Here is a 21,320-nt window from a genome sequence, read left to right as displayed (position 1 = left end):
CAATCGCCTAAACTTTTTTTTTATTAATAAACGACAAAAAAATAAAAAAAAAAAATATAAAAAAAAAAATATTAAAAAAAAATGTAAAATTTTGGGCGTTGTCATGCTTAATCGTTGACTTTTAAAAAAAAAAAAAAAAAAAAAATTAAATATAAAAAAAGTCTTTTGAAAAATTAGGGGAATATCTTTTTTTTTTATTTTTTTAAATTATAAAATTTGCTGATCTGGTAAATAAAAAAAAAAAAAAAAATAAAAAAAAAAAAAAATTACCACCAAAAACTTACTGAAAAACTTTGGCTTAAAGATTTAACAAAATGCCAATATGTGGGTGGAATATAAAGAATTTCACCAGCATTTAAAATTAATTCAATATAATCACAATTTTTAAATAATGGAAATTTTGAATGATCTGGATTTTCAACATCAACCATACTAGTATTAAAAAATAATTTTGAGTTTAAATGAGGATATAAATTATTTGATTCCTTTGGTGAGAATAGTTTAATATATTTCCTACCAACAATTTGACAAAGAAAATTATGTTTTGGATCATAATGAAGTGGAGTCACTGTTCCTTTTGGACCTAACCAAGCATTAATTTCAACATTATCTTCTTTATTATTATCATTATCATCATCACCACATCCAATTTTAATTTTACAATATTCTGGTATTAAAATATCATTTCTTAATTGAGGAATTTGTTCAAATAGTTTTGTTTGAGCTAAATAACCAATATCATCATTATCATCATCACTATTTTTCGAAATTATATATTCATCAATAAATTTATTGAAATTTATTAATTTTTGTTTCATTTTTTCATGTAAATAATTTGGACCAATTTCAATTGGAACCAGTCTTGATCCAGCAACATTTTTTAAATAATTTAAATCACTCCAATTTCTTTCATTAAAACATGGCCATTCTTTCATTAAATTTTCAATAACACATGGATTTCCTTTTATCATATATTCATTTTTAAATTCATTTAAACTTGGTGGTCTACTAATCCTTTTAATTAGTTTTTCTTTATTTAATATTATTTCATTTTCATTATTATTATTATAATTTTCATTTTTAAAATTATTTAAAAAATTATTATTATTATTATTATTATTATTTGATATTAAATTAATAATTTGATTTATAACTTGATTAAATAATTTATCACCAAATATTAATGCTAAATCTAATTTTTTTAAAATTATTTTCTTTATAGGGTTTGGGATATTAATATTAATATTATTATTATTATTATTATCAACTTTTATATTTTTAAATTGAATTAAAAAAAAGGAGTAAATATATAGAATTGAAGAATATGCAAATAAATCTTTAAATAGAATATCAATATTATTCCATGTTCCAGAATGAATTATATCAAATACAATTTTCATTAATTCTTTTGATATTAAAATTAATTCTTTAAATTCGATATTGATATATTGATAAATGTTTAATTTCATATCAATTTTTAATATTGAATGTATTGAATTTAAATAAACTAATAAAAATTTATAATTCTTTTCATTTAATTTAGTTTCAAAATTATTATCTTTATAAATTTCATTACTCTTTTGAAATAGTTTGATTAATTCACTTTGGTAATAATCCATTAATTTTAGAAAAATAAAAAAAAAAAAAAAAAAAAAAGTAATATCTTGTGAAAATCCAATAGTGGGTGTTTTTTTTAATATTTTTAATTTTTTTATTTTTTTTTTTTTTTGATTAAAAATAAAAAAAAAAAAAACCGACAGATGGAAAACCAAAACCAATCACATAGTAATGAAAATGATATAAAAACTGAAAAAGGGAATGAACAAGAACAACAACAATTGAAAATCTCTGAAGAAGAAGAAGAAATTGGAACAGAAATTAATGATGGGCAAGTTACAAAATCAGATGTAGAATTTATAAAAGAGTTTTTAGAAAATAAACCAAAAGAATTTATTGAATTTTTAAATAATAACAATATACCACTTGATTCTTATAATATTTCAAGTATACCAAGATTTATTAGAATTAAACCAAATAATAATAATAATAATAATAATAATGGAAATGAATTAATTTCTATAATTGAAAGTGAAATAAAAACTAAATTAATTCCACTTAATTGGTTACCAAATTTTTATAAACTTGAAGATTCTTCAGTCAATATATCATCATCAAAATCATATAAAAGTGGTATTGTAAGAATTTTAATTTCATTTAATTTTTTTTTTTTTTTTTTTCCAAAATTTAATAATAACACTCTATTATTTTATTTAATTTAATTTAATTTTAGTTTTATGGTATGGATGCATCAAGCGGAGCAGCAATTTTAGCATTAAATCCAAAACCAGGTGATAATGTATTAGATATTTGTTGTGCACCAGGTACAAAATTATGTATGATATCAGATTTATTAGAAGGAAATGGAACAATCACAGGTGTTGATATATCAGAGAGTAGATTAGGCACTTGTAAAACTATTTTAAAAAAATATAAAATACCAAATGCAAGATTATTCATTTGTGATGGTACAAAATTCAACTCTTTAGCACCAAACTCATCTGAAACAATTCCAATGGAAAAAGTTCAAGCTAAAAAGAAATTAAAACTTAATAATAATAATAATATTACAACAACTACAACTACTACTACAACTACATCAATAAATAATTTTAAAGAAAAAGAAGATGAAAAAGAAGATGAAAAAGAAGATGAAAAAGAAGATGAAAAAGAAGATGAAAAAGACAATAATAATAATAATAATAATAATAATAATAATAATAATAATAATAATAATAATAATAATAATAATAATAATAATAATAATAATAATAATAATAATAATAATAATAATAATAATAATAATAATAATAATAATAATAATAATAATAATAGTATAGTATCAGATCTGGTTGAAAAAAAAAGGAAATCAAAAAGGGCTAGTAAAAAGAAAACATTTGATTTAGAAGATTTATATTTTTGTAATACATTTTTTATGAGATATAGTGTTGGTGGTGGATTATATGATAAAGTTATAGTTGATGCAGAATGTAGTTTAGATGCATCAATTCGTCATTTATTAAAATATTCAAAAATTAGTAGAAATTTAGATTTAGAGAAATCAAAACAATTAATAAATTTACAAAAAGGGTTAATTGAAAATGGATTTAAATTATTAAAACCGGGTGGTCATTTAGTATATAGTACATGTAGTTTTTCAAAAGATCAAAATGAATCAGTTGTTCAATATCTTTTAAATAAGTATCCAGATACTTCAAAATTAATACCATCATTTACAACTCAAAATGATATTATAATACCATTTTCACCTGGTTTCATTGAAAATACTTTTAGATTTTATCCAAAGAATGGTACAAGTGGTATGTTTATTTCTAAAATTGAAAAAATTAAATAAAGAAAAGACGATTTATTTTTAATTTTAATTTTAATTTTATTTTATTATTTTGGTTTTATTATTATTATTATTATTTATTATACAAGTGAAATATTAATTATATTTGATTTTGGAACGAAACCAGAATCTTTAAATGTAACATCAAAATTTGAAATTACAAATTTTGTTGGTAAAATTGTATATTCAATATTATAATCTACAATTTTTAAATGAGAATCATCAGATAATTTAAATGATGAATCGAATAATTGAGGTTCTTGGTATGCAAACCATTCAATATAATTTTTTAATTCTTCAACTTTACAATCTGCATTAAAATATCTATTAACTTTTTTACCAGTGGATGGAAATTGAAATGTAATTTTAACAATTGATTCAACTACTGATGATCCTTTTGGTTCATCCATTGGTTTTGGAATATTTTGTTTCTTTAATTCATATCTTTCTTTTCTACTTAAAGTATTATTATTATTAATATTTTCAATAATATTATTATTATTATTATTATTTTCTATATTATTATTATTATTATTATTATTATTATTAATTATATTTTGTTCTTTTTTCAATTTCAAATGTTGTTTTAATTCCAATTGAAATGAATTATTTACAGGTTGAGATTGTTGTGATTGAGAAATTGATTTTTTATTTGGTAAAATTGAATTACCAGATGGACATTTGACAAGTTTATTTTTTGGTGTCAAAGTTGGTGTATTCGATGATGTTTGTGGTGGAGGTGATTGTGGTAATGAATGAGTTGATAATGAAAGTTTATTTGTTAACTTTTTTAATGGATTTAAATTTGGTGATGATGACATTTGAATTGGAGTTGATGGTCTATTTTGTGCTAATGATGAAGAAGTTGTTGATGGCGAGGCAACGGCTGCAATTGGTTGTTTCTTATTTTGTTGTTCCTTTAAAATAGTTTGTGAAGATAATGATTTTACAAGTGGTTGTACTTTTTTTGGAATATTTTGTTGTTGTTGTTGTTGAATTTGAGCTTGTAATTGAGCATGAACTTGTGGTGGTAATTGTTGAGCTTGTTGTTGCACTTGTGGTGATAAAGGTGCTTGTTGAGTTGGCTGTTGTTCCTTTTCAACAGATGGTAATTTAGTAGATGATTTTGAAAGTGTAGTATTTGAAGTTAATGACCTTTTGAATAATGGTGAAGAACGAGTTGATGGTGAATTGGTAATACTTGTAATTGGACTATTATTACCACCACCATGGTTTTGTTGTTGTTGTTGTTGAATTAATACACTTGTACCATTTAAACTACCAGTTAAACTATTTTTTGACTTTGAAGAAGATGATGATGATTTTGGTGGAGAAATCGAACAAGTTGAAGGTGAACCAGAGAAAGAATTTGAAGATGATACACTAATTCTTGGAATTGAAGTACTAATATTAAGTGAGGAAGATGATGATAATGATGATTTTATTGAAGATGACGATGTTAATGTTGATTCACATTGAACTTGATTACCAGTATAACCATCGCTTGATGATTGTGATATGATAACATTATTCTTGTCCATTCTTTCCATTTCTTCTCTTTCTAATCTTTCTTGATACTCCAAATGTGACATCATTTCATATGGTGATAAAACATCATCATCTCTAGTGGAAGATGGAGAGTAAATATTCTTTTCTCTTTCAATCTTTTTAAATGTTTCAAATGATGTTAGTGATAAAGATCTCATTCTAATCATTTCGTCATCAATATTTGCAAGTTCTTCACTTTCATACATTTCATCAGTTGAATCTCTAATTCTACAATTTAATTGTTCACTATCACTACCACAACTACCACTACCACCACTATTTTTTAATGATGATTTATTATTACTATTTATATCTTTATTATTATTATTATTTATATTATTATTATTATTATTATTATTATTTATATTATTATTATTTATATTATTATTATTATTATTGTTGTTTAAATTATTGTTATTACCATTATTATATTTTGAAGCTAATGAATCAATTGATTGTTGAAATAGTTCACGTTGATTCTTTGTACCTGTACATGTTGCTGGTGCAGTTGTTGTACTTGTTGAACCAGGAGCAGAGAGTGATCTTAATCTTGATGGAGAGGCAGATCTATGACTATCATCTTCGAAACTATAAATTCCGCCTTCTCCATAGTCCTTTAATCCAACATTATTATTATTACTATTATTACTACTATTTACATTATTATTATTATTATTACTATCCATTATATGATAATTATTTTTATTTACAATTCTTTCTTTTAATATATACATTTGTGGCGGCAGAGATTGAATAGATTGAACTCTATTTGAAATCCCACTTTGAATTGATTGAATTCCATTAGAAAGTACCTGGGAAGATGTTGGAGACCCTGATATATTGGTATTATGATCCATTATAACCATTTTTGATTAATTTCTAAATATTTCACTAAATATATTTATTTTTAATATTACTATTTTTTTTTTTCTTTTTAAAAATTATTTATAAAAAATTTTTAATTTAATTAAGTTAATAAAATTAGTTTAAATGTATAAATAAAAATAAAATTAAGGGAAAAAAAAAAAAAAAAAAAAAAAAAAAAAAACGATTTTTTTTATTATTTTGGTATAATATATTATTATTATTATTGGAATATGAAAATAAATATGAATATTTTTATTCTTTTTTTTTTGGTTTTAAAAAAATAATAAAAAAAAAGGAGATTTAGAAACTTTTTATTATAATTATTTTATTTTCAGTTGGATTATAAAAAAAAAAAAATTTTATTAATAAAAATAATATAACTTTTAAAACAAACTTTTTTTTAAATATTGAATAAAATATAAATTTAAATAATTTTTTAGATAATTGGTACAGTGGTTTTGAATTTGTTTTTTTTTTTTTTTTTTTTTTTTGAAAATTAGAATTATTAGGTAATAACAATAAAAAATAAAAAAAAAAATATATTTAAAAAGAAGTATATTAAAATATATAAAATTTAAATTTAGTAATAGGAGATGGAAATTTCTTTATATTTGGTTTACACATACAATATTGGAGCGAGTATAAATATTTATTATTATTATTATTACTACTATTATTATTATTATTTTTTTTTTTTAATAATAAATATATTATTTTTTTTTTTTTTAATATTAATATTATTATTTTTTAATTTTTTTTTTTTGGAAATTAATTTTTAAAAATACATAGATGGGTTCAAACTAATTATAATAAATAAACTGATAGAACCTCTATTATGTTTGAATGTTTATTTTTTTATTTTTTTATTTTTTATTTTTTCTATTTATTCGCACTATTTTTTTATTATTATCCTTTTTCATCATAATTTTAAAACAATTGAATGATAGAGAAAGAAAAAAAAAAAAAAAAAAAAAAAAAATACATATTGCACTATCAAACGCACACATAAACACCCAAAAAATTCTCTACATAATCCCACACACACAAAACCACAAATTGTCATTGACAAAAATAAATAATTTAAAAATAAAAAATAAAATAAAATAAAAATAAAATATCAAACACAATCTTTTTAAATAAGATTTGGGTTTGACTCTGTTTATATAATTTTATTTTTATTTTATTTTTTTATTTTTATTATTATTATTATTATCATTATTATTATTATTATTATTATTATTTATTATTTATTATTTATTATTTATTATTACCTTTGAGATTATTTTTTTTTTTAAACATATAAAAAAAAAATTTGAAAAAACACATTCCCCAATTTCACACAATGACTAAATATTTGCAAACATTAAACAATTGTTTGATTTATGCAAAAAAAAAAAATAAAAAAAAAATAAAAAAAAAAATAAAAAAAAAAAATTTTTAATTATTTGAATAGAAACAATAAAAAAAAAAATTTTTTAATTTTTGAGATGAAATTCAATTAAAAAAAAAAGTATGAAAATGAACCTAAACAATAGCGAATTTTGATATTTCTAAATATCCTCTTACCATTTAAAATTAAAAAATAAAAAAATGTGTGATTATAATTTAATAAATTTATTAAATTTTTTATATTAAATAAAAATAAAAAAAAAAAAATTAAATATAAAAAAAAATAATAAAAAAAATAAAAAAACAATGGTGATTATAATAAAAATAATAAATTATTTAAAAAAAAATTAAGAAAATTAAAATAAAATAAAAAAAAAGAAAAAAAAAAATAAAAAATACTTTTTCTGTTATATTATTATATATAAGGATTTTGTCTGTTTATTTGTATATGTGTATTGAAAAAAATATTTTACAAATGAGAAAAAAAAAAATGATCAAAAAAAAAAAAAAGTTAGTGTGATAAAAAAAAAAAATATATTTAAAAAACTATAAAATATGAAATGTCAGTACTCACTCGCTATATCTTTATTAGTAGGTTATAAAAAACGTTTATATTTAAAAAAAATGGATTAAATATATTTTTTTTTTTTTTTATTTTTTTTTTTTAAATTAAAAAAGAAAAATTAAAAAAAGAAAATAAAAAAAAATATAGTTTTTTAGATATAAAAATGTTTTTTTTTTTATTTTAATTTAATATTTTTTTAAATTTGTTTTTTTATGGAAAAAATAAATAAATAAAGGAAGTTATCAAAAAAAAAAAAAACAAATCTTTAAAAACAATTCCAAAATTGATTTTCTTAGATATCGGATGATATGAAAATAGTAACTATTATTAAACATTAAACAATACACAAAAAAATGCAAAACAAAAAAAGGTAAACATTGTAGTTCTGAAAAAACTAAAAAAAAGGTTTATTTTTCATCTACAATCTTTTAAAAAAAATGGAAAAAAGGAATCTTTAAAAAAAATTGTACATATACTACCTTTAGTAAAATAATTTAAATTTGTTTTTATTTGCTTATTTATTTATTTATTTATTTATTTATTTATTTATTTATTTATTTATTTATTTATTTATTTATTTATTTATTTATTTATTTATTTATATTTTTTTGTTTTTAATATTTTTAAAATCTTTTTTTTTTTTTTTTTTTATTATTAATATTATTATTTTATTTTATTTTAATTTGTCTTATTTTTATTTATTTTATTTTATTTTTATTTTTATTTTTATTTTTATTTTTATTTTTCAATATTTTATTTAAAAAAAAAAAAAAAAAGGTTATCAAACAATTGTTTTTTGATTTGTTTATAATCTCCATTACTAGTATTATTTTTCATATTTTTTAAAATTTTCAGTTAGTCTATTTTTTAAAATTTTTTTTTTTTTTCAAATAAAAAGATATGAATATGGATATTGGAATTTTATTTCAAATCGAACAGTTGTAATTCTTATGGTTAGGCCTCATAAATATCTACTTTACGAATAAACACTGTTTTTTTTATCAATTAAAAAAAAAAAAAAAAAAAAAAAATAATTTCCCCCACCAGTGCAGAATTCTTAAGAATCATATGATTTTAAAATCAAAAAAAAAAAAAAAAAAAAAAATGTAATAACAATATCAATAAAAAACAATGAGGGTTTTCGTGCTTTCAGACAACTACTATTTGTTAATCATTTAAATTTCATTGGAAAAAAAAAAAAAAAAAAAAAAAAAAAAATGTGATTAAATAAAAAAAAAAAAAATAATATAAAAAAATGTTCGTTAGGGATTGACTACGTATATTATTTGTATTTGTTTTAAAAGGATTTTTGAACAATCAAAAAAAAAAAAAAAAAAAAACCATCAATTATTTGAAAATAATATTTATGAAATATTATAATTTTTTTTTTTTTTTTTTAGTGTAGGATTAAATAATTTGATTGGATAAATGCTATTACAAATTTGGACTTTCCTCACTTTTTCTTTTAAAAATTTTATAATAATAAACCATGGGTGGTGGTTTATAAATAATCAAAAAAAATAAATTGAAAATCTATTTTTTTTTTTTTTTTTTTTTTTTTTTTTTTTTTTTTTTTTTTTTTTTTTAAAAAAGTAAATATTATTATTTTATTAATAAAATATATTTGTTTTCTTTTTCAAAAATTAAAACTATTATTTATTTTAAAATTAGAACTTTCAATCTTTTTTTTTTTTTTTAAGTTTATTTCTTTTGAATTTAATTTTTATTAAGCTTTTGGACAGTTGTTTGCATAGATTTCCTCAAATAATTGACGTCCTTGAGCTGGCATATGATTAATTGATCCATCAGCAATTGATTTTTCTCTAGCCTTTCTCATCTTTTCACAATCATCGAGTCTCATGTAACATTTTGCGCTCGAAGTTTGTTCTCCATAAGAAATAAATACCAATGATAAAATTAAGCATATAACTAAAATAATTTTTTGCATTTTTTTTTTTAAAAATTAGGTTTTCTTTGTTTTCTTTTTTTCTTTTTTTTTTGTTTAAGAATGTAATTGATAATAACTTTTTTTTTTTTTTTTTTTTTATACAATTTTTTTTAAATAATAAAAAAAAAAAAAAAAGGAAAATAAAAAATGAAAATAAAAATAAAAATAAAAATAATTAACCATTATTAACTATTTTGGGATAAGATACAAAAAAAAAACTATTTTGAAAGGATAAAATAATTATTCAAAATTTCAAAAAATAAATAAAAAAATAAAAATGTGTGTTGTGGTTATAAAATAAAAGTTATAATTATTTTTTTTTTTTTTTTGGTTATTACTTTTTTAATAAATTCAATCACGATTGTAATTTTTTTTGAATATTATTTTACAATTTCAAAGAATGATTATAGAATTGCCAATAGATATTTTTCAAAAAAAAAAATAAAAAAAAAATAAAAAACAAACTAAAAAATATTATAATAAATTATAATTTTGTGGAGGACATGAATTAATGCAATAAAAACATTAAAAAAATAAAAAAAACAAACAAAAATAATATAAATATGGTAAATAATTATAATATCATGAAATTTAACTTTTTATTATTATTTTTTATTTTTTTGTATTTTTTTTTAAAAATAAAAGAATTGGAATTCCAAATTTAACAATTATTTTTATAAACTGATAAGAACAATTCTTGGGCATCTTTTGGCATATCTTTCCAATCACCATTTTGGGTTGCATATAAATAAGCTTGGTGCATTCTGTTGCAATCATTTGCTTTCATTTTACAAACTTGAGGTTGGACACCTTCTAATTCACCGAAAACGCAGGCTAATGAGACAACCAATAAAATAAAAACAATTAATTTATTCATTTCTTTTTTTTTAAATATTATTATTATAAAATGTGAATTTAGTTTTTTTTTAAAAAGAGTTATATATATATTTTTTTTTTTATGATTTATAATGAAATAAAAATAAAAATAAAAATAAAAAAAAACAATCAAAAAAATTCCTTTTTATAGTTTTTTTTTTTTTTTTTTTTTTTTGTTTAAAAAAAAAAAAAAAAATTAAAAATAAAATAAAAAAAATTGGTTTGACAACTTTTTGTTAAACAAAAACAAAAAAAAAATACAATTTAACTAAAATACAAATTATTTCTATTTTAAGTTTGTGGTTAAAAATTTTAAAAGGATAAAAAAAAAAAATTATTAAATGATCATTCTGAGATTTTATTTGTTCTCTTTGGCAACCCTTTTTTAAAATAGTTAATAATAAAAAAAAAAAAAATGGTAAGAATAATTTAATAATTATAAAAAAAGGGTTAAATATATTATAACCAACTACACATCATCAAAAAAAATATTTTTTTTATTTTTATTATAATTATTATTTTTTTTTTTTTTTTTTTTTTTTTTTTTTTTTTTTTTTTGGCGTAAAATTCTAGTGATTATAATAAAAAATAATTTATGTATTTGAAAAAAAAAAAAAAAAAAAAAAAGTTAAAAATATAAAAAGATATTACTTTATTTTATATTTTTTTTTTTTTTTTTTTTTTTTAAAAAAAAAGCTTGTTTTTTTGCTTTTAAGCACTTCCTATAAAATCAATATGATTTTGAAACTCTCCTTTTGCTTTTTAAAACTTCCTATAAAATCGATATGATTTTGGAAATTCCTCTCCTAAATTTTTGAGTTTAATTTTTATATAATCATTAATTTTTAAAAAAAATTTTTTTTTTTTTTTTTTTTATTTTTTATAAAAAAAAAGTTTCTCGAATTATTTTCTTTTTTTCACATCAATAAAATTTTTTATTTTAATAAATAAATACATAAATAAATAAATAAATAAATAAATAAATAAATAAATAAATAAATAAATAAATAAATATATAGATATAAAATGCATTATTCAATTAAAATTCATAATATAAAAGCTTATGATTTATCCTTAAAAAAAGAAAATCATAATGCAAATAATATAAATATTGATCCATATGTTAAAGTAATATTATTTTATTATATATATTTATTTTTTAAAAAAAGTTATTTAGAAAACTAATTAATTTTTTTTTTTTTTTTTTTTTTTTTTAAAAAAAAGTTAAAATTTGATCAATTTAAAAAATTTAAAACTGAATCAATTAGTAAAAGTATTACACCAACATGGAAATTTGAGCAAACATTTCATATACCAATAATGAAAGATCAAGATTTAAAGAATAAAAAAGTTGAAATTGATTGTTATGATTCATGTGTTATTGGCGGCGATAATCTTATTGGTGGTTGCTCTATTGATTTCTTTACAGTCTTAAATGGTCCAGTTCATCATAAATTAGTTTTAAGAAATAAAGGTGTTGCTAATGGAACAATTGAATTCGACTTGGAAATGTCTGAATTTTTAGAGACTAAATTAACATTTAGAAACCTTAAAACTTCATATTATGCTGGTGCTTTACCAATTACTTCAACCGATCAATCAATTGAAAAATATTTATTTTATTATATTTTAAATTCTTCAAAGTAAGTGTTTTATTTGTTTTTTTATTTATTAGTTTATTTATTGAAAAACTAAATATTAATTATTATTATTTTTTTTTTGAAATTTTTAGACTTCAAAAAGTTACAAAAACATTAAAAACAAAAAAATCAAATAATTTGATATGGGAAGATATTGACCAAATCATTTATACTATAGGATTGAAAGAGTTGATGATTTGTCCAATTATATTCAACATTTTACAATATAAAAATTATAATGGTGAGACTGACCCATCATTAGGTCAAGTTACAATTACATTAAGTTCAATTGTTTTCGATCCAAAGCAAATCACTGGCCCATCATATGGTGGTGTAGATCAAAAGATGGTTTCATTTGTTGAGCCAATCATCCACCAAAATCAAGTCGTTGGTATAATGGAAGGTGAAATTTACTTTGAAAATGTTTCTCAATTTATTCAATTACAAGATTGTGTTCATACTGAAACTGGTATTCAATCATTTAATGGTACAAACTATCCAATTAAACAACAATCACAACCACAACCAGTTTATAATAATACTACAAATATTAATACCATTTCACAATCACCACCAAAATCATTTATACAACAATCACCACCACAACAACAACCATTTATACCACAACAATCACAATCTCAACCACAACCATTTGTATCACAATCACCACAACAACCATTTGAACCACAACAATCACAACCATTTGTACCACAACAATCACAACCATTTGTACCACAACAATCGCAATCTCAACCACAACCAATTGAACCACAACCACCACAACCATTTGCACCACAACAACAACAACAACAACAACAACAACAACAACAACAACAACAACAACAACAACAACAACAACAACAACAACAACAACAAAAATATCAAGGACCAGAATGGACAGATCCAAGATTACCAAGTGGATGGGTAATTAGACAAGATCAAAGTGGTAAACAATATTATGTTGATCACAACACAAAGAGTGCTCATTGGACTTTACCACCACATATTGCTGTATTATTAAATCAACCATCAACTTCAAATGCTACTACACCACTTCAACCAATGAAACCAATTCAACAACAAGGATATGTCTATCCACAACAACAACAACAACAACAACAAGCAGTAGCTGGATATCCAGGTGCTGTTCAATATGGTAGCTATCCTCAACCACAACAAGGTTATGTATACCCACAATACTATCAACAATATCCAACTTCTACTTATATGATGTCTTATCCTTCTTCAAGTTGCCACAGTCGTCATCATCATTGCTAAATAGCAGTTTATAAAAAAAAAAAAAATCATAATAAATTTTTTTAAAAAACACAACAAACCTAAATGTGGTAAAAAACTGAAATTTTATTTTGTAAAAAATTAGCATTTTACAACATTTGGAATTTGCCATCTTTTTAAAAAAAAAAAAAAAAAGTTTTAAAAATAATATCTTGCAAAGAAAAATAAATAAAAATAATGTAAATAATACTTTTTTTCAAACGACTTTCTTCAAATTCATTCCAAACGACTTTCTTAAAATTCATTCCCAATGTTAAAAAAAAAAAATTAAAAAAAAAAAAAAAAATTAAAAAAATTAAAAAAATAAAGAAAAAAAAAAAAAAATTAATATATAAAAAGGTAAAAAAAAAAAAAAAAAAATTAAAAAGTCAAATAAGCTTTTTTTTTTTGGAATTACTATTAATAAGTAACTAATCCTAAAGTGGTTTCTTTATAGAAAAATTGAGAAAGATTGAAAAAAAAAAAATTAAAAAAAAATAAAAAAAAAATATTTTCAAAAATTTTTTGTTTTCATTTTTTTTTTTTATTTTTAAAATTTTTTTCTTTTTTTTTTTTTTTTTTTTTTTTTTTTTTTTTTTTTTTTTTTCCTACTACTAGATATCACTTAATAAAATAAAATAAAAATTATAAAGTAATTTTATTGTGTATTTTGTGTATGTGTAGTCATATCTATCTTTTGTATATGTGTAATTAAATAAATAAAAAAAATAAAAAAAATAAAAATAAAAATAAATATAAAATATTTTAAAAACCTCATAATAACAATAACAACAACAACAACAACAACAAATCCACAATACACAAATTTATAACGAAAATATAGTAAAAATTAAATAAGTACTATAATTTAAAAAAGAAATTAGTTGTAGTAATAACGATAGTTTTTTTTTTTTTTTTTAGTAAGAAAAAAAAAGAATAATAAAACAAAATAAAGAAAAAATAATAAAAAAAGTAAAATATAAAAAAAAAAACTACAATTAAAAAAAAAAGAAAGAAAAATATAAATGATGAATTCAGGCACTGTACATACACCTCTCAGACCGGTTTCATTACAAAACTTAAATCCAGGTAAATATTGGACAAGTACATCAATTAGTGGATGGGTAGATTCAATTTATAATCAGTCAGAGGTTTATATTAAATATGAAAGAGAGCTTAAAGAAGAAGAATTAAAAGCACAAGCAGCAACAAACTCAGCTGGTGGTAGTAGTAATGAACCAATCGATTTAGATGGAATGGATATAGCTAATAATAATAATAACAATAACAATAACAATAATAATACTAATAATAACAACAATAACAGCAACAATAATAACAGCAACAATAACAACAGCAGCAGCAATAGTATGAATATGAATATCAATAGTATTAATATAAATAGTAACAACAATATGCCAACTTCATCCAATACGAAATAATGGAGAAAACAGCATAAATATTATATAATTTTCATTTCAAATGAAAAAAAAACAAAACAAAACAAAACAAAACAAAACAAAACAAAACAAAACAAAACAAAACAAAACAAAACAAAACAAAACAAAAACAAAAACAAAAACAAAAACAAAAACAAAAACAAAACAAAAAAAAACCACCTTCCACAAAAAAAAAAAAAAAAAAAAAAAAAAAAATCAAAAAAAAAAAAAAAAAAAACTCCTCACTAAATCAAAAATCTAAAAAATGAAAATCAAATATCTAAAAAAATAAAACAAATTAAAATGATAACACAATAAATAACTACTACAATACCAGCAATTATAAAACTAAAAGAACAATATCATAATTAAAACAACAAATACAACTTTTTCTCAACATATTTATTTTTAAAATAGAAAACAACTGTGTTTCGAAACACCCAACTTTACCAAAAAACCTCTTTTATTTTTTTTATTTTTTCCCAAGATATATTATTTATTTTTCTAAGAAGAAAAAAAAAAAAAAAAGAAAATAAAAAAGAAAAAAAAGAAAAAAAAAAAAGAAAAAAAAAAAGAAAAAAAAAAAAACCACCCAACCAAATCATCGAACCAAAAAATAAACAAAACAAATACGAGTGATAAATAGAAATGAAGCACCAACAATCCAAGGTTCGTTTTGGTGATTAATTTTTTTCTTTTTTTTAAAAAAAAAAAAAATAAATTTAGTTTGAAGAAGGAAACATCAAAAACTACCAAAGCATTTCCAAATAATTATTTAAACGCAAACAAAAAAGAAAATTGTACATAGTTTTTTTAAAAATAATATCTTTATCGACAAAAAAAATAATAAAAAAAAAAAATAAAAAAAAAAATAAAAAATATAAATAAAAAGAAAATATATATTATATAAACAAAATTTTTTTTTTTTTTTTTTTTTTTTTTTTTTTTTTTTTTTTTTTTATATATTATATTTGTTTGTTTTCTTTTTATTTATTTTTTAATTTAATTTAATTTTATAATAAAATCAGTATCAACTAATAAATCTGGTTTTCTGATTGTTAGTTTTGAAAGAGTTGAATCATATTCAAATGATAATTTTTCTTTACCAGTAATGTTACAAGTGATCGAGTGAGGTTTTTGAACACCAAGGATAACGATTTTTTCAATGGTAACATTTGGTTTGTAAGAGGTTGAGCTTTTATTTGAGGCATCAGAAAATGAGAGAACATTATCTTTGAAAGTGAATTGTCTGTAGAGGAATTTACCTTTTTTATAATCAAAAGAGTGTTCATCATCAATGTATAATTGACCTTGAGCAGATTTTGAAGAGTCCAAAGCGATACGAATAGTGTATGGATCATCTCTCATTTGATAGGTACTTCTACGAACTCTTTCTTTCTTTGAAATGATTGAACCACCACGTTGATAAACTGGAATCTTTTCTAAAGGAGTATCAATTTCGATGACACCAGCATTGATTGGTTTCTCAGTATCAACATCATACCAAATTTCATTGACACTTTGGCCTGGTAAGAGGACTTTCATAGTTTTACAAGATTGTTGAGTGACTGGTTTAACTAAAAGTGAATCACCAATTAAATAATGATCATCAACATCAAAGAGATTGGCTTCTTTTGGATATTGAACCCAAAGTGGTCTCATAACTGGAGCACCATTGAGTGTATTTTGATAGAAAGTGGTATACCATAATGGAAGGTAAGAGTAACGTTTGACGATTGCCTCTCTAATGATGGTAGTGTATGGTTCATTGAATAACCAAGGTTCACGACGACGTGAATCTAAATGGGCATGACCTCTAAAAAATGGTTGGAATGCACCAGCTTGATACCAACGAGTTAAGAGTTCAGCATCTGGATTACCAAAGAAACCACCAACATCGGCACCACTAAATGTTATACCGGCCAAATTCATTGATAAAAGCATTGGATTTGAAATTTCGAGATGTGACCATTGGGCAGAGTTATCACCGGTCCAAATGGCACCAATTCTTTGAGAACCAGCATAGAATGCACGAGATAAAACGAATGGACGGTCATTTTGATCGGCATTTCTTTGAACCAAACCATCGGCCGATGCCATATGATAGTAGTAACCATAGAGATTGTGAACGTCACGATGTTCGAAACCACCATGATGTTTGGCATCTTTATGCATTGATACTTCTGGACCATTGAATACTGATGGTTCATTCATATCATTCCAAATGTAAAGATTTGGTGTTGAACCTTTGTATTTATCATAACCAAATTGAGTTGCCCACCATTTACGAATCTCTGGATTAGTGAAATCCAAATAAGATGAAGAACCTGGCCAACACCAACCATCATAATCATTACCATCCTTATTCTTTATATAATAACCTTTTGAAGTTGCTTCAGAGTGAACATAATAATTGTTATCTCTCTTGATATGTGGATCAACGATTGTAACCATCTTTCTATGTTTAGCACCAATAATATTTTGCATATCAGCTGGTGTTGGGAAATTATTATTATCCCAAGTGAAATATCTCTTTCCATCTGTATGTTCAATATCTAACCAAATTACATCATATGGAATATGATTTTCATCAAATCCATTATCAACTTGTTTAACATCATCTTCTGACTAATAATTTTTAATAAAAAAAAATAATAATAATATTAGTATTTTATTAATTATTATTATTATTATTATTATTATTATAATTTTTTTTTTTTTTTTTTTTATTGTAACTTACTTTATAATTCCATTTACATTGATGATAACCCAATGAAAACATTTGTGGTAATGCAGTTGTACCAGTTAGATATGCATATTGTTTAAAGATTGTTGATGGTGTTGGACCAGTTAAATAGAATACATCGATAATACCAGATTCACTAATCCAATGAGTTTTCTTTGATGGTGATACTGGTGTGGTTACATCCTCGATATCGACAAATGTTTCAGCTGCATTCAACCAAAATACACCAACTGTTTTTTTAGTATCATGAGAGATCATTAATGGAACATGACCATACAATGCCATGGTTTTATCAATCTCGTACTCGAATACATCTAAATTGTAAAGACGGTATGGTTGTTCATTGATACCATTTCCAGTGGTTGATTTTAATGATAAACGAGTAGTATGCTCTGGAATACCATAAACATGTGAACTACCAACAAATGTGAAATCCATACCAATTGACATTGGTCCATTTGGTTTACTATCTTGATGTGATCCAAATCTTTCTTCCCAATAACCTTCTGTACTAACTTGTTGTTCTTCATTGTTATCATTATTATTATTATTATTATCTTCTTCTTGATTAGCTTCTTTATTCTCTTCTTCAGATTTTTTTTCTTTTGGTGGTAATGGTTGTGGTTTATCAGAGATTGGTTCGAAATGGAATAGATTATCACTATTGGTTGTAATTGCCAATTCATTCATAATGTAAACATCCAATTTAAATGGTACCAATTGTACTAATACATAACAACACTCCTTTTCACCATGTTTAAATGAAAAAGTGTTTGATTGTTTTGAAGGTTCTTGTTTCCATTGAATTGGTACGGTTTTAATTGTATCCAATAAAACATCTTGAACTTGGTAACGTTGCTTATTCAATAATGGTTCTTTTTCTTGAGCTCTCATTCTTACGATACCTCCTTCATAGATTTCAAGTTTCATTGTTAATAGATTACTCTTTTGATTTTGTTCTTGTAAATCAAAGTAAATGGTATTCTCTTGCTTTACCAATTTAATTGAACCTTCTACAATGTTAAAATTTTGTTTGGATTTCATTTCATTCATTACTCCAACTTCATGTGAAACTCTATTTCTTTTACAAAAGTGTGAATCTTTACAAGTCTTAAATTTACTAGTATCTACTGATTCAATCGATCCAATAAATAAACTACACACAATTGATAAAATAATTAATATTACTAATTTTCTCATTATTTATTTTTTTTTTTTTTTTTTTTTTTTTTTTTTTTTTTTTTAATAATGATATCTATAAAATATGTAGATATTAATTATTTCTTTATTTCTTTTTTTTTGAGAAAAAAAAAAAGAAATAAAATAAAAAAATAAATAAAGTAGTTAATTAAAAATAATGAAATATAAAAAATTTAAAAAAAAAAAAAAAATAGGAAATTAAAAAAAAAAAAAGTGGTGACACACAAAAAATGATAAATTATTTTTTTTAATATTTTTTTTTTTTTTTCATTTTTTTTTTTTAAAAAACAAAAAAAAAAAAAAAAAATTGTAGTTCAACGGCAACAGATCTGTTAACCACAAAAGAAAACCTCCCACTTTTGTTTGTTTAAAATGTCATTAGAAAATTTATTTGAAGATTTATTGAATAAATATAGTGAAACTCATTATATGATTCAAATTCATTTAGCTTATCAAATTTATGTTGATTTAGTTTTTTTAAAGAAATGGAATAAAGTGGAATTTAAACATAATGACCAATTAATTTATTTACATGCAATTGAAAATTTAAATAATCCAAATGTAAGATTTTAAATATTACATTTTAGAAAAAAAAAAAAAAAAAAAAAAAAAAAAAAAACTAATCTATTTAATTTTTTTTAAAAAAAAAAAAAAAAGAACTATAATATTGTTATACCTTGTAAATCAACAAGTATTTGGAGTGTTGAAAGTATTAAAAAAATGTTTAATAATTTAAATAATTTACCAATTGATTGCAAATCATTTACATTGGGTATACAAGATGAAGATTCATCAATATCTTATTATGAATTATCTTTCAATACTGGTTTATCTGATCCCATCAATTCATTAATATAATATACTTTTATAAAATTATGTTATCAAAATTTAATGTTTTTAAACAATATTTTATAGTTAAAAAAAAAAAAAAAAAAAAAAAAAAAAGATTATGGTTTTTAAAATAGAATTACTCATTTCCAACTCTCATAACTATAAAATCACTTTATGATAAATTCAATTTAATTAAATATTCAATTTAATTCAATTCAATTTGTTAAATTTAATAATCTCTGAAAGTTAATTTATTTGAAGAGATATAATCTTATAACTATATACCTTATTTCAATTGTTAAAAAAAAAAAAAAAAAAAAAAGTAACAATTAAATAAAATTAAATAATAAAAAAACAAATAGCCAAGTTTTTTTTTTTTTTTTTTTTTTATTTCATTAACACTCATTTTCTTTTTAAAACACAAATCAAAGGTCCACATATTTGGGAAGATATTTTATTTTTTTTTTTGTTGGTATGAAAATAAATAGTTTTTTTTTTTTTTTTTTATTATTATTATTATCATCATTTAATTAATTAACAAAAATTTTCAATTATTTTTTTATATAAATAATTTTTTTTTTTTTTTAAAAACTAAAATATTATTGAATTTAAAAAAATGGCAGGGTAAAAATTATAATATAAATTATTTAATTAAATTAATATTTTTATTATATTAATATTTTATTTTTTAAATCATTAAATAAATTAAATTAGTCCATATTATATCAATAGTGGTAGTCAAGTAAGTGGCGTTCCAACATGGGCATGGCCAAGATCTACTCAAGTTAATGTTGAAGTTGTTGGAGGTGGAAATGGACGTGTAAGATTTCAATGTGGATTAAGTCCTGATGAAGATAATGATATTCATAGCAAAGGTCAATTCAGAAGAAGTTTTGGTGGAGGAAGATTAACAATTACAAATATTGGTACTTCAAATCCTAAGGTTTGGACTGCTTAATTGCAAATCCAATCCTATTATTTTTTATTTTTTTTATTTTAAAAAAATAAAAAAAAAAAATAAAAGTAATAAATATAATTATTATAAAATAATGAAATAAAAAAATAAAATTATTACTATTCAATATTGTTTATATTTTAACTTTTTTTTTTTATTTTTCAACATTTTCAATCGTTTCAATTGAATAGATTGTTGCCAATCCCATTTTAATGCCAATATTTTTTGATACTGTTGATGCAATTGTATCTCAAAAATGGTTTGAGTTTGTGTTGTTTTATAAATTTTAATTAAATTATTTAATGACATTATTTGTTTATATGTGATAAAAATAAAAAAATAATGTGTGTTTTTTTTTTTATTTTTTTTTAATCTTTATTTTTTTCAAACATATATTAATATCAATTTTCATTAGGTAAATTTTTATTGTTTTCAAAATATGAAATTTACATTTCTGGTAAATTAACAATTATTCTTGTTTCAAATTTAAAATGTGATCATTTTGGGGTTGGTATTTTAAAACAACAAGAAACATCAGAATTACAACAAGATGGTGGTTTTGAAGGTTCACCATTTAAAATTATGTGAACAGAATTGTATAGAAAATTAGCTACAATTCAATTTAATCAACA

At 20.7% G+C, this 21,320-nt stretch overlaps 11 protein-coding genes across 11 annotated transcripts; 6 read left to right on the top strand and 5 right to left on the bottom strand.

Moving 5' to 3' along the window:
* Nucleotides 1–173: 173 nt before the first annotated feature.
* Nucleotides 174–1,619, bottom strand: jcdD (transcription factor jumonji, jmjC domain-containing protein; the record flags this gene model as incomplete). Its single annotated transcript, XM_641084.1, has 2 exons — nucleotides 174–185; nucleotides 285–1,619. 2 exons carry the CDS (start codon nucleotides 1,617–1,619, stop codon nucleotides 174–176), a joined length of 1,347 nt encoding a protein of 448 aa, XP_646176.1.
* A 141-nt stretch (nucleotides 1,620–1,760) lies between these two features.
* DDB_G0269676 (hypothetical protein) lies at nucleotides 1,761–3,412 on the top strand (the record flags this gene model as incomplete). The annotated part of the gene is made up of 2 exons (XM_641083.1): nucleotides 1,761–2,195; nucleotides 2,291–3,412. The coding sequence occupies 2 exons, from the start codon at nucleotides 1,761–1,763 to the stop codon at nucleotides 3,410–3,412; spliced, it is 1,557 nt and encodes a 518-aa protein (XP_646175.1).
* A 77-nt stretch (nucleotides 3,413–3,489) lies between these two features.
* Nucleotides 3,490–5,823, bottom strand: DDB_G0270606 (hypothetical protein; the record flags this gene model as incomplete). The annotated part of the gene is made up of 1 exon (XM_641082.1): nucleotides 3,490–5,823. One exon carries the CDS (start codon nucleotides 5,821–5,823, stop codon nucleotides 3,490–3,492), a length of 2,334 nt encoding a protein of 777 aa, XP_646174.1.
* Nucleotides 5,824–9,504: 3,681 nt separating this feature from the next.
* On the bottom strand, nucleotides 9,505–9,726 carry DDB_G0269674 (hypothetical protein; the record flags this gene model as incomplete). Its single annotated transcript, XM_641081.1, has 1 exon — nucleotides 9,505–9,726. One exon carries the CDS (start codon nucleotides 9,724–9,726, stop codon nucleotides 9,505–9,507), a length of 222 nt encoding a protein of 73 aa, XP_646173.1.
* A 661-nt stretch (nucleotides 9,727–10,387) lies between these two features.
* On the bottom strand, nucleotides 10,388–10,603 carry DDB_G0269672 (hypothetical protein; the record flags this gene model as incomplete). Its single annotated transcript, XM_641080.1, has 1 exon — nucleotides 10,388–10,603. The coding sequence occupies one exon, from the start codon at nucleotides 10,601–10,603 to the stop codon at nucleotides 10,388–10,390; it is 216 nt and encodes a 71-aa protein (XP_646172.1).
* Nucleotides 10,604–11,628: 1,025 nt separating this feature from the next.
* Nucleotides 11,629–13,520, top strand: DDB_G0269670 (hypothetical protein; the record flags this gene model as incomplete). The annotated part of the gene is made up of 3 exons (XM_641079.1): nucleotides 11,629–11,730; nucleotides 11,827–12,245; nucleotides 12,335–13,520. The coding sequence occupies 3 exons, from the start codon at nucleotides 11,629–11,631 to the stop codon at nucleotides 13,518–13,520; spliced, it is 1,707 nt and encodes a 568-aa protein (XP_646171.1).
* Nucleotides 13,521–14,545: 1,025 nt separating this feature from the next.
* Nucleotides 14,546–14,959, top strand: DDB_G0269668 (hypothetical protein; the record flags this gene model as incomplete). The annotated part of the gene is made up of 1 exon (XM_641078.1): nucleotides 14,546–14,959. One exon carries the CDS (start codon nucleotides 14,546–14,548, stop codon nucleotides 14,957–14,959), a length of 414 nt encoding a protein of 137 aa, XP_646170.1.
* A 999-nt stretch (nucleotides 14,960–15,958) lies between these two features.
* On the bottom strand, nucleotides 15,959–18,902 carry modA (alpha-glucosidase II; the record flags this gene model as incomplete). Its single annotated transcript, XM_641077.1, has 2 exons — nucleotides 15,959–17,584; nucleotides 17,697–18,902. The coding sequence occupies 2 exons, from the start codon at nucleotides 18,900–18,902 to the stop codon at nucleotides 15,959–15,961; spliced, it is 2,832 nt and encodes a 943-aa protein (XP_646169.1).
* Nucleotides 18,903–19,274: 372 nt separating this feature from the next.
* Nucleotides 19,275–19,760, top strand: DDB_G0269666 (hypothetical protein; the record flags this gene model as incomplete). Its single annotated transcript, XM_641076.1, has 2 exons — nucleotides 19,275–19,463; nucleotides 19,560–19,760. The coding sequence occupies 2 exons, from the start codon at nucleotides 19,275–19,277 to the stop codon at nucleotides 19,758–19,760; spliced, it is 390 nt and encodes a 129-aa protein (XP_646168.1).
* A 589-nt stretch (nucleotides 19,761–20,349) lies between these two features.
* On the top strand, nucleotides 20,350–20,691 carry DDB_G0270604 (hypothetical protein; the record flags this gene model as incomplete). Its single annotated transcript, XM_641075.1, has 2 exons — nucleotides 20,350–20,357; nucleotides 20,448–20,691. 2 exons carry the CDS (start codon nucleotides 20,350–20,352, stop codon nucleotides 20,689–20,691), a joined length of 252 nt encoding a protein of 83 aa, XP_646167.1.
* Nucleotides 20,692–21,030: 339 nt separating this feature from the next.
* Nucleotides 21,031–21,276, top strand: DDB_G0270602 (hypothetical protein; the record flags this gene model as incomplete). The annotated part of the gene is made up of 2 exons (XM_641074.1): nucleotides 21,031–21,034; nucleotides 21,104–21,276. 2 exons carry the CDS (start codon nucleotides 21,031–21,033, stop codon nucleotides 21,274–21,276), a joined length of 177 nt encoding a protein of 58 aa, XP_646166.1.
* Nucleotides 21,277–21,320: the final 44 nt, after the last annotated feature.

The sequence above is a fragment of the Dictyostelium discoideum genome, assembly GCF_000004695.1.
Source record: "Dictyostelium discoideum AX4 chromosome 1 chromosome, whole genome shotgun sequence".
Lineage (NCBI taxonomy): Eukaryota > Evosea > Eumycetozoa > Dictyosteliales > Dictyosteliaceae > Dictyostelium > Dictyostelium discoideum.
The sequence above is the reverse complement of the archived record's forward strand: the minus strand, read 5'-3'. Positions and strand labels throughout refer to the sequence as shown.